At 44.8% G+C, this 14229-nt stretch overlaps 2 protein-coding genes across 2 annotated transcripts in view; one reads left to right on the top strand and one right to left on the bottom strand.

Moving 5' to 3' along the window:
* Nucleotides 1–10587, bottom strand: part of Sdf2 (stromal cell derived factor 2) — a 12605-nt gene extending 2018 nt beyond the window's left edge. Inside the window, exons 1-2 of the mRNA XM_021212855.2 lie at nucleotides 10146–10587; nucleotides 2764–2960 (exon numbers count right to left, since the gene is read on the bottom strand). Coding sequence (XP_021068514.1) covers nucleotides 2764–2960; nucleotides 10146–10320 — 372 coding nt within the window. The 5' untranslated portion in view covers nucleotides 10321–10587. The remainder of the gene's footprint in view (nucleotides 1–2763; nucleotides 2961–10145) is intronic.
* Supt6h (SPT6 homolog, histone chaperone and transcription elongation factor) overlaps nucleotides 10447–14229 on the top strand; it is a 36553-nt gene continuing 32770 nt past the window's right edge. The window contains exon 1 of the mRNA XM_029546126.1: nucleotides 10447–10771. The gene's annotated coding sequence lies outside the window, so the exon portion shown is untranslated. The remainder of the gene's footprint in view (nucleotides 10772–14229) is intronic.

The following is a 14229-nucleotide window of genomic DNA, read 5'->3' as shown; positions in this document are numbered from 1 at the left end:
CAGGCAGATTTCTGAGTTCGAGGCCAGCCTAGTCTACAAAGTGAGTTCCAGGACAGCCAGGGCTATACAGAGAAACCCTGTCTTGAAAACAAAACAAAACCAAAACAAACAAACAAACAAACAAAAAACAAACAAACCAAAAAAAAAACAAAAAACAAAAAAACTTTTCCAACAATAACATTTCTTATGGCTACACGTGTGTCATCAGAGGTGGATTTTGGTATATGGTACAGAACGTCTTAATTAGAAAGAATTAAAATAGTTTAAATTCATACATTGAAGATTATAGAAAACCAGGCACTAGATGTTAAATAATAACTGACCATGGGGCTAGAGAGTTAGTTCAGCGGTTAAGAGCACTGACCGCTAAAGATTTATTAACCTGATCCTGGAAATATGCCACTAGCCTTGGACGACAGCTCCACTGAATACATCCTTTTAGAATTGTTTTATTTTGATGGTTTATAATGATGTTACCTGTTCTGTTTGTTTGTGATTCACTGAATACACAGTTCAGAACTGTAATGCTTGGATGATTTTTGTGCTTTACTGTGCCAAATGATTTCTGTTGGTATGTGGTTGTTTTACTAGATATAGTTGGTAAGAGATGTAATATTTGGTTTTTTAATGTATAAAATGCCCTGCTTGAGAGCTGCAAAATACATTCATTCAAACTGCCTCTGTGTTTGTTTCTGTTTGACAGTGCCGAATCCTTACCCACCTAGCTTCAAGGACCCTCATTCCAGGGACCCCAAACCCGACTGGGGTAACCTGTGGCAGGAGTCCGTGTGGGCTCAAGTCTTCCTTTTAAGCAGTTGAGACTATGGGTGTACACTACTGCATTTGGTCTTCCAAACACACCCATCACTTATTTAACTTCTGGGGAGAGGATAATATAACCATAGACCTCTCTCAAAGGACCCAACACCCTCACAGACACACACACAGGCAACATTCTAATGCGCCTAAAGTAAAAATAAAACAAAACCAAAAAACACCCCAGAGCACGGGGCTGGAGAAATGGCTCAGAGCTTAAGAGCACTCACTGCTCTCCCTGGGTTCCTGAGTTCAATTCCCAGCAACCACAACCATCTGTAATAGGATCTTATACAGAAAATTAAAAAGTTAAAAAAAAAGTTAAAAACAAACAAACAACCCCAAAACCCAACTCAGAGCATGTGCTGCCCTTCCAGAGAACCCAGGTCTGATAATCAGCAACCCACACAGCCATCACAACCATCTGTAGCCCCAGCTCCAAGGGATCTCATGCCCACTTCTGGTATCTAAGGGCACTGCACACACGACACAGTGCACAGCTATAAATCTAGGAAAACACTCAAACACATATAAAATAAAGATAAAAAAATAATTCTAGTCAGGCATGACAAGGTACACCTATACTTTCAAAACGTAACAGGCTGAGGCTGAAGGAACACCTTGAGCTCCAGGCCAACCAGAGCTGCATGGTGAGTCCAAGGCTAGTACAGTGAAGCCCTGCCTCAAATAAATAGATGCGTGCGCACACACCACAGTCAGGGGCTGGAGAGGTGGCTCAGTGGGGAAGGGCTTCTTGAGCATTCACGAAGCTCTGGCTTTGGTCCCTAGCACAGTCCCAAACTAGGCATGGTGGCACATGCCTATAACCTATGGACTAGGGAAGCTGGGGGGTACAGTCAGGAGCTTCAAGAGTTGAGGACCAGCTGAGCTATAGTGAATGTGAAGCCAGTCCTGGCTACACAAGACCTTGCCTTAAATAAACATAATCCACCCTGGCATGGGTGGTGGTCTACATCCAGAAAATTATTTGTTACTACTTTATAACTGTAATTTTGCTATTGTTTTAAATTGTAATGGAAAAATCTGTGGTTTCTGATGTTCTTCGGTGACCCTATAAAAGGGTTATTTGACAATTCCAGAGAGGTCATGACCCACAGGTTGAGAGTCACTGCTTTAGACCATCTGTGACTGACTACAGTGACCCTGTCTCAAAAATAAAACAAAAACCCAGTAATTTAATTTTTTTGTTTTTATGCATACAAGTATTTGTCTGCAAGTACGCTGCTGTGTCACTAGAGTGTCTGGAGTCCAGGGATGCCAGAAGTGAGCCTTTGATCCCGGACCTGGAGTTACAGTTGTGAGCTACCATGCGGGAATTGAACCTGGATTCTCTAGAAGAGCCGCCAGTGCTCCTAACTGCTGAGCCATCTCTCCAGCCGTGCAAAACTCTTTTTTTTTTTTTTTTTTTGTTTTTGTTTTTGTTTTTCAAGACAGGGTTTCTCTGTGTAGCCCTGGCTGTCCTGGAACTTACTCTGTAGACCAGGCTGGCCTTGAACTCAGAAATCCACCTATCTCTGCCTCTGGAATGCTGGGATAAAAGGTGTGCGCCATCACACCCAGCTTGCAAAACTCTTTATTGTACCAACTTACTGGTATTTTAATGTATCCTATTCTGCCTTCCCTAACTTGGGTTTAGATGTAAAGTCTTTACTCTGACCTGAAACCATTTTCTTCTCACTGAAGAAAGAGATAGAGTCATTTCTCCAAGTCTGCAGAAAAGAGGATGTCTTACCTAGAAAAGAAAGGGGTAATGTGCCCCTTATAGCAGCACATATACTAAAATTGGATAATCAAAAAGGACATGCAAGTTTGTTAATCGTCTCATATTTAGGGAGGGAGGGAGGGAGGGAGGGAGGGAGGGAGGAGCTAAGCACCAAGAGACCAGACAAGTAATGAAGCAGGAACACCCACCACATGCCATCTCACCTGGTTTCCAGAGAGAGGTGAAGTGAAATGGTGGCTGTGCAGGTTTCGACCCGTGTTGATGTGTGTCAGCCGGATGGGCTGCCCGCATTTGATGGGGGTTCCCCTTTCACACACTGTGGCCGTCTTCCCCCGTATCCTCCAGTAACTGTTGCTGTCATCCACAGAGGTCACACCTGTCACTGACTGCTGCCCACTACCTGCAGGCAAAATACAAAGGCAAAGAGGAGAGGCAGTCTGGGAATGCCCGGCACCCTGACAAGCCGTTTGTGCCTCAATGGGAGGAACCAGGGACCCACTGCCATTTGTAAAACTTTTGCCAAGCTTGTTTGGCTTCTAGGAAAACCTCTATCACACCTCCATCTACAACATCAATAGATATTAAGGATCCTGACAGTTCACTCTTTTTTTTTTTTTTTAAAGATTTACTTATTTATTTTATGTATATAAGTACATTGTAGTTGTCTTCAGACACACCAGAAGAGGGCATCAGATCTCATTTTAGATGTTTTTGAGCCACCATGTGGTTACTGGGAATTGAACTCAGAACCTCTGGAAGAACAGTCAGTGCTCTTAACTACTGATCCATCTCTCCAGCCCCCAACATTTCACTCTTTTTTGTTTGTTTGTTTTTTTGTTTTTCTTCTTTCGAGACAGGGTTTCTTTGTATAGCCCTGGCTGTCCTGGAACTCACTTTGTAGACCAGGCTGGCCTCGAACTCAGAAATCTGCCTGCCTCTGCCTCCCAAGTGCTGGGATTAAGGATGTGCACCACCACTGCCCGGTGACATTTCACTCTTAAACACTGGCTGTTGTGGAACAGCAGTCATGATGACTGAACTAAGAACACAAGGACACCGAGTAGTAGCATATTGACTATGGAATGAGACATATCTGTGAGGGCCATATCTTGTGAGGGCCATCTGTGAATCTTCATTGAACCTTTAAGGCTTTGGACAAGCACATGAATTCAACCCTCTGTAGTTGTGATGAATTCAGCAAAATCACAAGACAAGATGCTAAATAGCCAGAGTATGAAGAAAAACAGGTTTTAGGTCTAGTGTTGTGTGCAGAGAACTTGGTATCACTGGCTATGGCAAGCTGCCTTCTAAAGATACTGGATACTTAGATGCTACTCATCCCTCCTGTCGGGGATTCTGGGATTTGAGAAAGGTTAGCAGAGCACCAGCTAATGTGCCCAAGCCCAGAAGGCCGTGTCTGCGCAGCTGGAGAGCCATCCTGGGAGGCAGTGAGAGCCCAGAGAAGAGGGGCGGCAGCAGCTGCTGCTGAGACTGCCAACGACTTCACATTTCCCACTGAGGTCCTGCCAAGATGGGGGACTCCACCACCATGAATCATGGCTTCTGGGATGGTCTGAGATCACTCACAGGGCCATCATCAGTTAGCCTTCCTCTGATTGAGGGGTACCCATGCTAGGTATGCCCTCTCTAAGAATGAGACCCCCTTCCTCAGGAACGTATCCAAGACCCTGGATATTGTTGGCAAATAGCAGCCTTTCTTTTCCCTGAATGGGGTCTTGTAAGACTGAGTAGCAGCAGCCTGTGAGCTTTGGGCTCTCTTTCTGCACTAACCAGAGCTAACAATACAACTAATTAAACTGATAAAAGAAAAGTCAAGGGAGCTCAACCTGAGCCTTCCTCTTCTGGGGCCAAGGATGTGCCCTGTCACAAATGGCATGGAGGGGAGGAAACATATGTTTGGGAATATATTACTTCCACAACATTGACATTTAAAACACACTCAATGAGTACACTTAAACAGGTGTGAAAGGACCAGGGAGATCCCCAAGGGTGAAGGCACAGGCTTCCTAAGTTCCACCCCAGAGTCACAGAGTAGAAAGAGAATGATGCCTGCAAGTTGTTTTCTGGTTACCAGGCCTGATTACTCAAGTTCCACCTTCAGAACCCACATAAAAAAGACGGGCACTGTGAATTGCGCCTGTAATCCCAGCACTGGGAAGATGTCACAGCAGCCTTGAGCTCACTTGTCAAGCTAGCCTAGCCATCCTGGTGAGCCCCAGGTCCCCGTGATAGATCATGCCCCAAGACACAGAGTGGGGCAAGGGAGATGGCTTAGTGGGAAAAAGTATTAGTCATGCTAGCTTAACATCAATTTCCAGAACTCAGGTAAAAACTGTAAAAGGGAGTCAGGTGTGGTGGCACATGGAGGCAGAGGCAGGCAAATGTCTGTGAGTTCCAGGACAGCCAGGGCTCTGTTACACACTGAAACTATCTTGAAAATAAAACACTCATGAAACTATCTTGAAAATAAAACACTCATGAACGCATGCATGCGCATGCGCGTGCACACACACACACATTTTCTTGTTTTGAAACAGGGTCTCTCTATGTAATCCCGGCTGTCCTAGAGCTCCATATGCAGACCAGGCTGCTAGCTTTTAACTCAAGAGATCTGCCTTCCTCTCCCTCCTGAGTGCTGGGGCTAACGGTGTGTGTCACCATGCCCAGCACATACACAAATCTAAGTATAAAAGCCAATGAATTGGATCAGTGGTTAAAGGTATTTGGAGTTATACTTGAGTTCAATTCTGAAGACTCACAGTAGGAGACAGTCAACATGCTCCAAGTTGTCTTCTGGCAAGTTTCACACCAGTTAGGACTGTATACTAAAACTTTGTCTCAAAAAGCCACAATAAAATATTTTTAGATCATAGAAATTCATAGCCATACTTTAGCTAATATAATTCTGCATGGTGAAAACACTGAGCAAAATATGTAACTGTAGCTCTTTTAGTTTGTTTGTTTTTGTTTATGTGTTTTTTTTGAGACAGGGTTTCTCTGTATAGCCTGGCTGTCCTGGAACTCACTTTGTAGACCAGGCTGGCCTTGAACTCAGAAATCCGCCTGCCTCTGCCTCCTGAGTGCTGGGATAAAAGGCGTGTGCCACCACGCCCGGCTTTTTTGGGGTTTTTTTGGAGCTATAACACTTAAAAAGGAAAATGTATTATCATCAGGTACTGGGCTATGTAAAATGTATTATCATCAGGTACTGGGCTATGTAAAAGTAATTGAGGGACTTGCTCTGCCCCTTTTGTTCCCAAATAAGGACAAGGTGTTTCTTGGTCCATTCTAGTCCTTTTTAGTCCCTGAATAAACGACACAGGAACCTAATAAATGTATTAAAAGGCTGTGAGCTGGGCGGTAGTGGCACACATCTTTGATCCCAGTACTTGGGAGGCAGAGACAGGCGGATTTCTGAGTTCGAGGCCAGCCTAGTCTACAAAGTGAGTTCCAAGACAGCCGAAACCCTGTCTCGAAAAACCAAAAAAAAAAAAGGCTGTGAGCCCTGTAGCTGGGCAGAAAGTCATCTATTCTAGTGTGTTAGCATGGCTATTTCCCAGCCTCGTGGTGGTTCACCTGTGACCTGAGCCTCAGTCAGCCTCACTCTGTTCCACCTGTGTTCTCACGGCCACTCACGGTCCCTCCATACCTTCCTTCCTCGCCCACCCCCTTCTCACTCCTCTGTGGGACTCCTTGCCTGGGACAGGAAGTCCTGCCTTCCCTCTCTGCCCAGTCATTGGCTGAATCAGCTCTTTATTAACCAATCAGAGGTGATTGAAAACAATTTTTACATAACACTGAAACTGGAAATGATTAACCTGACCAACTGGGGAATGCAGCTAAAGAGGAGCATAGACATTAGCATCTGAATATAAGATGCACAAAACCCTCCTTCAAGAGGGCTAATCCAAGTTCTTCTTTTGAATGATTTCGATTTTTTATTTTTATTTTTTTTCTTGAGACAGGGTTTCTCTGGGCAACCCTGGCTGTATTGGAACTCTCTCTGTAGACCAGGCTGGCCTGAAATTCAAAGAGACCCCCCTGCCTCTGCTTCCTGAGTGTTGGGATTAAAGGAATGGCCCACCACCACCCAACTGCTAATTTGGATTTTTGTTTGTTGAGACAATGTCTCACTGTGTAGCACTGGCTGGCCTGAAATTCATTAGGTAGAGTGGTGGTCCTCAGAGGTCCTGCCTCTCTCTGCCTGCCAATAGTAACTAAAGGTCTCCTGCTCTACTTGAATATTCATTCTTAAGTAACTAAGGTATTTTATTCTCAGATAGCTATTGTTACGGTCCCCTTTATACTGTGTGTTACGGAGCTCTGACTGGGCTGAACCTGAGCCAGGTAACCTAATTCTACTACACTTACTATTACAACTTACCATGTTCAAAGGGCGTCCGTTTTCTGTCAAATTCTTCCAGTCTACCTACTCCAGAGATGCTTTCCCTCCTAGATGGCCTTTCACTTCCAATGCCCTTGCCTGACTTCACCAAGTAACAAAACCTCAGGCTTTGAACCAATGATTTGGTGAATGAGCCAAGCAATCAGCCCCTCTCTCTGACTTATTCCACTCAGCCCGTGTCATTGTTACATCTTTTTTGTTTGTTTGTTTTTCGAGACAGGGTTTCCCTGTATAGCCCTGGCTGTCCTGGAACTCTCTTTGTAGACCAGGCTGGCCTCGAACTCAGAAATCCGCCTGCCTCTGCCTCCTAAGCGCTGGGATTAAAGGCGTGCGCCACCATGCCCAGCTATTGTTACATCTTTTAATATTTGTATTTTTTTTTAATTGTATATTTTGAGACAGGATCTGATCGGGGTAGCCTTGGCAGGCCTGGAATTCCCTCTGCAGACTAACTAGGCTGGCCTCCAACACACAGAGCTCCCCCCCCCCCCCTTCTGTAACACCTGACTCAGCTCCTCATTGCACTCCTGGTTAATGCCTTTCCTCTCAGTCAGAGTTTACTCTTGTTCTAGACATTTAAAGAAACACATTGTTGTTTTTCTCAAGACAGGGTTTCTCTGTGTAACCTGGCTGACCTGGAACTCAGAGATCTGCCTTCCCCTGCTTTCCCAGTGCTGGGATTAAAGGCATGAGCCACCACTGCCTGGTAGAAACAATTTTTTATTAAATTTATTCATTTTACTTTTTATGTATTTTGCCTCTACGCATGTCTGTACACCAGATGCATGCTTGAGCCTATAGACGTCAGGAGTCAGATACCATGGAACTAGAGTTAGGTAACCACCATGTGGATGCTGGGTATTGAACTCAAAAGCTCTGGAAGAGCAGTCAGTGCTCTTAACCACTGAGTCATCTCTCCAGCCCTTTCTCTATATTTTGATTGTCGCTTTAATTTTTCACTTTCTTTTCAACCCTCTACTTTCTCCAGAGACCTTGTTATACCTGGGAATGTCCAGAACTGTTTTTGATCTTTGATCTGTTCCTAAATACTTGGGGGGTCCAGATAAAGTAATTTACGTAACATCTACTGTAATTTTTCAGCTTGAGAACCAGACAGCTCATCCCTAGCAATCTGATCTGCTTATGTCTCTTTAGCCATCATCTAGACAAGAACATTTTATCTGGGCTAGAAAATGTCTCAGCTGGTCAAGGCACCTGACACCAAGCCTAACAGTCTTAGTTCAATCCCTGGGACTCACATGATAAAAGGAGAGAACAATGTTCTTCTCTGATCTCCACATGTGTACTATGGCAAGCACGCATCTAAATACACACACACACACACACACACACACACACACACACACACACAAGAGATACATGTTATTAAAAAATTAAAGCTTTTAATCATAGCACTTGAATTCTGTGAGTTAACGGTCAATCTGGTCTACATATTGAGTTCCAGGCCAAGAACATCCAGGGACAGAGAGACTGTCTCAAAAACAAACAAGCCGGGGGCTGGTGAGATGGCTCAGTGGGTAAGAGCACCCAACTGCTCTTCTGAAGGTCCAGAGTTCAAATCCCAGCAACCACATGGTGGCTCATATCCACCCGGAACAAGATCTGACGCCCTCTTCTGGAGTGTCTGAAGACAGCTACAGTGTACTTACATATAATAAATAAATAAATCTTTAAAAAAAAAAATAGAATTTTGGAAAAAAAAAAAAAACAAGCCAAAATTTTAAAAGATTACCGTAACTAACTCTGTATCACAGATTCTTCTCCTGAGGTTCAGACTGAACAAGCCCCACCCCTATGGACCACCTGTAGAGATTTGAAGTCCAGTAGGCTTCTAACTCCATTTTTGTTATTGTTTTTTTCGAGACAGGGTTTCTCTGTGTAGCCCTGGCTGTCCTGGAACTCACTCTGTAGACCAGGCTGGCCTCCAACTCAGAAATCCGCCTGNCTCTGCCTCCCAAGTGCTGGGATTAAAGGCGTGCACCACCACCACCACCACCACCACCACTCGGCCTAACTCCATTTTAATTTAGTAGAGTCAGAGCAGGAAACATTAAATTAAAATGTAGGAAGACTAAGTAGGTGTTTACTGAATGAGGTGGCTAGGAATGGAAAGACTACATACTCCCTGGACTAAACTGGTAGGACAGGTTCTGAGAGTTGTGAACAGACATAACCGTCTTAGAAGGTCACTTCCTTCCTAGCAAATAGCATCATCAATCATTCAAATTATATCACAAGTACACCTCCTGCTGAACTTCATTAGTTTTATTTCCCCCAGTGTGGGGACAGAAGCTTTCGGTATGCTTGGCAAATACTCTATCTAACACTGAGGTGTTAGATAGACCCAGCCTTTGAACTTCTGTTGTTTTGAGACAGCCCCCACTATATAGGTTAGGCTGATCTTGAAGTTACCATCCTACTGCTTCAACCTTTTGAGTGCTACAATTACAGATCTAGGCCACCACACCTGCCCATTAGTCTTGTTTTATTGTTTGATTCACTACTGTACTTCCTGTGTCTAGAACAATACTAGACACACAAAAAGAGCTCTTTAAATCTAGGCCAAATGAATGAGTCCATAAATAACTGAGTATTTTAATTGCACATGGTAAAAAACAGACTTTCCTCTGCAATGTCTCTCAATGCTTAAATTCTTTACAAGGAAGTTACTGTTAAGTCAGAGTGCCAAAAAATATGAGCTAAAAAGAAGTGGTTTAAAATCTGAGATACATCGTATGTTGTCTTGCTCTAAATGTCCCTCTTTCCAGCACAAAACAGTGGCAGCCCAAGGAATCTGAAAGGTTTTGAACCTGGGCAGATTTGGATTAAACCCTGTCTCCATCATTCACTAGCTTTAAGGCTTTGAGCAATATCTCTAAGTCTACTTATTCACCTAAGAAAATAACTTTAGTATCTGTCCTCAATACAATGTTAAAAACCGGAAAGTATATATGTAACACGTTTGACCCTCAAACAGAAACTAACAGTAGGACTAAGTTTCCTTGGCAACTTGTCCTCTTCAAGAAATAGGGCACGGCTAATTTTCCAAGACCACGCCCCCAGACTCCGAGGCCCCGCCCCTTCTCGGCACACCCGGCCTAGGCAGCCCACCCAGACCCGGTGAGTCCCCCTCTGTACCTGACCCATAGCGCACGTCGTGAGAATGCAGTCGGACATTGTGGCGTGTATTGAGTAGCTTCACCACGGAGCCGCAAGTAACGACAGCCGTGTTGGACGCTCCCACAGCGCTCCACAAACCACCCAACAACAGAAGCGACAAGACAGCCATCCTAGATCCGAGAGACCAAATCATCCAAGAAAATTAGGCCCGCCCCCGGAACCGGAAGCCGAGGGTAGAACTACGCCAAGAAGGAAGAGAAGACTCCTTAACCTGAATCTTTATGGTTCCTTTGGCTAGAGCGGCTTAAGGGACACGCTGGCCCGGGTGGCCTTCGGGACCCCGCTTTGTTCTGGGTGCCGTCTGGCGGCTGCGTCCCTTAGGTGTTCGTGGCCTCGTAACCAAAGCCCTAGACACCGGAGGCAAAAAGACAGCAGGAACTGACCCTCCCACTCCCAGTGACAGAGAGCCGGAGGTGACGTAGTACGTTAACGCAGCAGCGGCGACGGTGGTGGTGGCGGCGGCGGCCCGGCTGCGGAGGGCCCTTGCCGTGGTGTCCCGGCTATCCCTTTGCAGTGTCTGATCGGCGACTCCATTTTCTTCGGTGGGGGCTTAGCGCAGCGGAGAAGCAGCGGCCTTCAAACAGGTAACGCTCAGCCTGGAGAGTGTAGTGTGCTGCGTGTGTGGGTGCGCAGGTGGCGAGCCAGACTCCTGGGGCCTGGTCCCGTAAGGGAAGAAGCTTTGGGGTGCCCACTGCGGGAAGGAAGGGGGCCTTGGCCTTCCCTGATCTGCCAGGGGGAAAAGGACAGGAAAGTACCGTGATTGCTCAGAGTCTTCAGCCCTTTCTCCTCGCGGTACCACCCGGAACCTGTGACCTGGGGTTGCCTCTTGAATCAACAGGCTTTCTGGGATCCCATCTTCTCCGCGGCGTCTGGAATCTGGGCCATGCCAAAAAAAACCAAAAACAAAAAAAAAAAAAAAACAAAAAACAACAACAACAACAAAAAAAACCCAATGGAGGAGCTAGAGAAATTACCCAAATAACTGAAGGGGTCTGCAATCCTATAGGTGGAACAACAATATGAACTNATCAGTACNCCCAGAGCTCGTGTCTCTAGCTGCATATATGGCAGAAGATGGCCTAGTCAGCCATCGTTGGGAAGAGAGGCCCCTTGGTCTTGCAAACTTTATATGCCCCATACAGGGGAACACNAGAGCCAAGAAGGGGGNNNNGGNNGGCAGGGGAGCAGGGTTGGGGGGAGGGTTTAGGGGACATTCGGGATAGCATTTGAAATGTAAATGAATAAAATAAGTTAAAAAAAATGGGGCTAGAAGAGAGACCTAAGGGTTTCTTTACTTGGCATCAGGTGTTCGGATTAATTAGTCCCGGCGTTTGGGTCCTGCTGAGCTTTGGAGGGTTCAGCCATGAGGCGGGTGTACAGTGCTGAATGTTAGATCTTTTCAAAATGTTGAGTAATTATACGTTGTTTTTTTTTTTTTTTTTTTTTTCACATGTGGGCAAGTCCCTTAATCCTTTCTAAAGATGCGAGTTTATACTTAAGTACCTGGAGCCTTCCATGCTGCATAATTCATTTTCTCGATCACTTGCCAAAGATCAATCATAAATATTAGAATTGGTTGTTAAATCAGAAATGTGTATTGTTTGACATCAGGTACTCGAATATCTTGAGGAAAGCCGTTTCCCTGTATTACAGAAAGAAACAATGCCTGCTTCCTTTAGGAGGCAGGTCTCATGTAATACTTACATGAAAAGTCAGGGTAATACAAAGGTCACAGGGTAATTTGTTTTTCATCCCGCCCCACTCCATTCCCGCTGATCCTCTTCCTCAGAAACCTCCATTACTTTCATTTTTTTTCTTTTTTTGGTTTTTCGAGACAGGGTTTTTCTGTGTAGCAATGGCTGCCCCGGAACTCACTCTGTAGACCAGGTTGGCCTCGAACTCAGAAATCCGCCTGTCTCTGCCTCCCAAGTGCTGGGATACTTTCATTAATTTTGTGTGTGTGTGTGTGTATGCCTCGATTAGTTAATTTACGGTGGTTTACAAGTACATGGGTGAAGAATTATTCACAGAAGCCTGGGCTACAACCCTAAAGAAAATGTTCCCTTCCCCCAGCAACCATGAATTACGATAGATCCTTAGGGTTGGTGGGATCTCATGATGAGCCCCTCCCCCCTAGCAACCGTTAACTGCCCGCGAATCTGCCGGAAGGGAGGAGCTCTGTCCCCCTCCCCAGCATTGAAGTATGCTACAATGTGTGGAAGTTGTTGAATTTAATTAATTTTGGGGAGAAAAGGTTTAGTTCTATTGTTGAACACTGACAGTTTGTGAGTCTACAGTGTTTTAGTTACAAAACAATTAGAGCAACAATCGAGAAGCTGAGCCAGGAGGATCATGGAATTTACGTTTTTTGCATTTGTAGACCCTGTCTCAAAGAAAAACAGCTCCCACACGCCTTTAATCCCAGTACTCGGGAGACAGGTGAATTTCTGAGTTTGAGGCCAGTCTGGTCTACAAAGTGAGTTCCAGGACAGCCAGGGCTACACAGAAAAACCCTGTCTCGGAAAAAAAGAAAAAAGAAAACCAGCTCTTCCTTCAACCGTGTGTTTAGAGCCCCTCTCCATGCCCAGTGTCCCACCACTACAGGCTTATTTTATTTGGTTGGCTTGTGTGACTATTAGATTAGATTGGTAAAGTATTTTTTGTTGTCTTTGTTTTTTGTTTTTTGTTTTTTTCAAGATAGGATTTCTCTGTATAGCCCTGGCTGTCCTGGAACTCACTCAGTAGACCAGGCTGGCCTCGAACTCAGAAATCCACCTGCCTCTGCCTCCCAAATGCTGGGATTAAAGGCATGCACCACCACTGCCCGGCTTGGACTGGCAAAGTATTAATACTCTCCAAATGAGCTTAATCTTACCAAGTGATATCAGACCAGAAAGTAGAACAGTCCTGAAATCCAATCAAAGTTTATATTCCCCCCCCCNCCCCCCCAGTTTTTTTTTAGTTTCTGAAGTCAGAATCACTCATCCTAGTTGTCCTTGAATTCACCGAGATCTGCTTCCTGGGGAATAAAGGCTTGTGCCACCACCATCCAACAGTATTCTTGTTTCTGATGAATGTTATCACCACCTGGGGCGGGTATGACCACTGACTTCCTCACGATGGTTTCCCAATATCAATCACCAAATCCTATGTTTCAGGAAAAAAGAAACAAAAACAAAAAACTCAAGCCAAACCAAAATTCTGTTCTAATCTCTCTGAAAGGCCATGCCAGCCATCATCTTCCTTGACAGGTGACCTAGGAGCACTGGTTGCTCCGCCCCAGCCTCCCCAGTGCTAGAAGTATAAACATGGCTCTTACTCCGAAGCATAACTGCTGCAGCCCAATTTTAAGATTTTCATCCTATAGTAATGTTTCAGTTTATACCAGTTCAGTTTGTTTGTTTGTTTGTTTGTTTTTGTTTATGTGTTTTTTTTGAGACAGGGTTTCTCTGTATAGCCCTGGCTGTCCTGGAACTCCCTTTGTAGACCAGGCTGGCCTCGAACTCAGAAATCCGCCTGTCTCTGCCTCTGGAATGCTGGGATTAAAGGAGTGCGCCACCACACCCGGCTCAGTTCAGCTTTCTTACCTTTCACCGGGACTTTAGGTAATACCAATCTGACTCCCCTTGGAACTGCTCACCAAAAGTGATGTGGTCACCAGAAGCTACTATGTTGCCAAATCCAATAGTTACTTTGTTTTCATTTCTGAGTCTCTGGACTAGTACAGTTGCTAATGCTTAGCTCTTGGATTTTTCTCTATTGAACTAGCTGCTCCTTTTTAGTCTTAGAAAAATGATTGCATTTTTATGTAGTTACCCTGTGTGTGTGGTTGTGTGGCAGTTACTTTTGCTGGCTGAGTCATCTCATTGGCCTTTGGTGGTGGTGCTGGTGTCTTTTTTTTTTTTTTTTTTTTTTTTTTTTTTTTTTTTTTTTTTTTTTTGTCTGTGGGTGGTGGTGTCTATATCACTTTTTTTCCAAACCTGGGCTACCTTACTTCTCCTTAGGCATACTGGTAGTTCCTCAATCCCCAAAGGTTAAAATT

This window comes from Mus pahari, chromosome 14, assembly GCF_900095145.1.
Source record: "Mus pahari chromosome 14, PAHARI_EIJ_v1.1, whole genome shotgun sequence".
Classification (NCBI taxonomy): Eukaryota; Metazoa; Chordata; class Mammalia; order Rodentia; family Muridae; genus Mus; species Mus pahari.
This window is presented reverse-complemented; position numbering and strand designations above follow the sequence as displayed.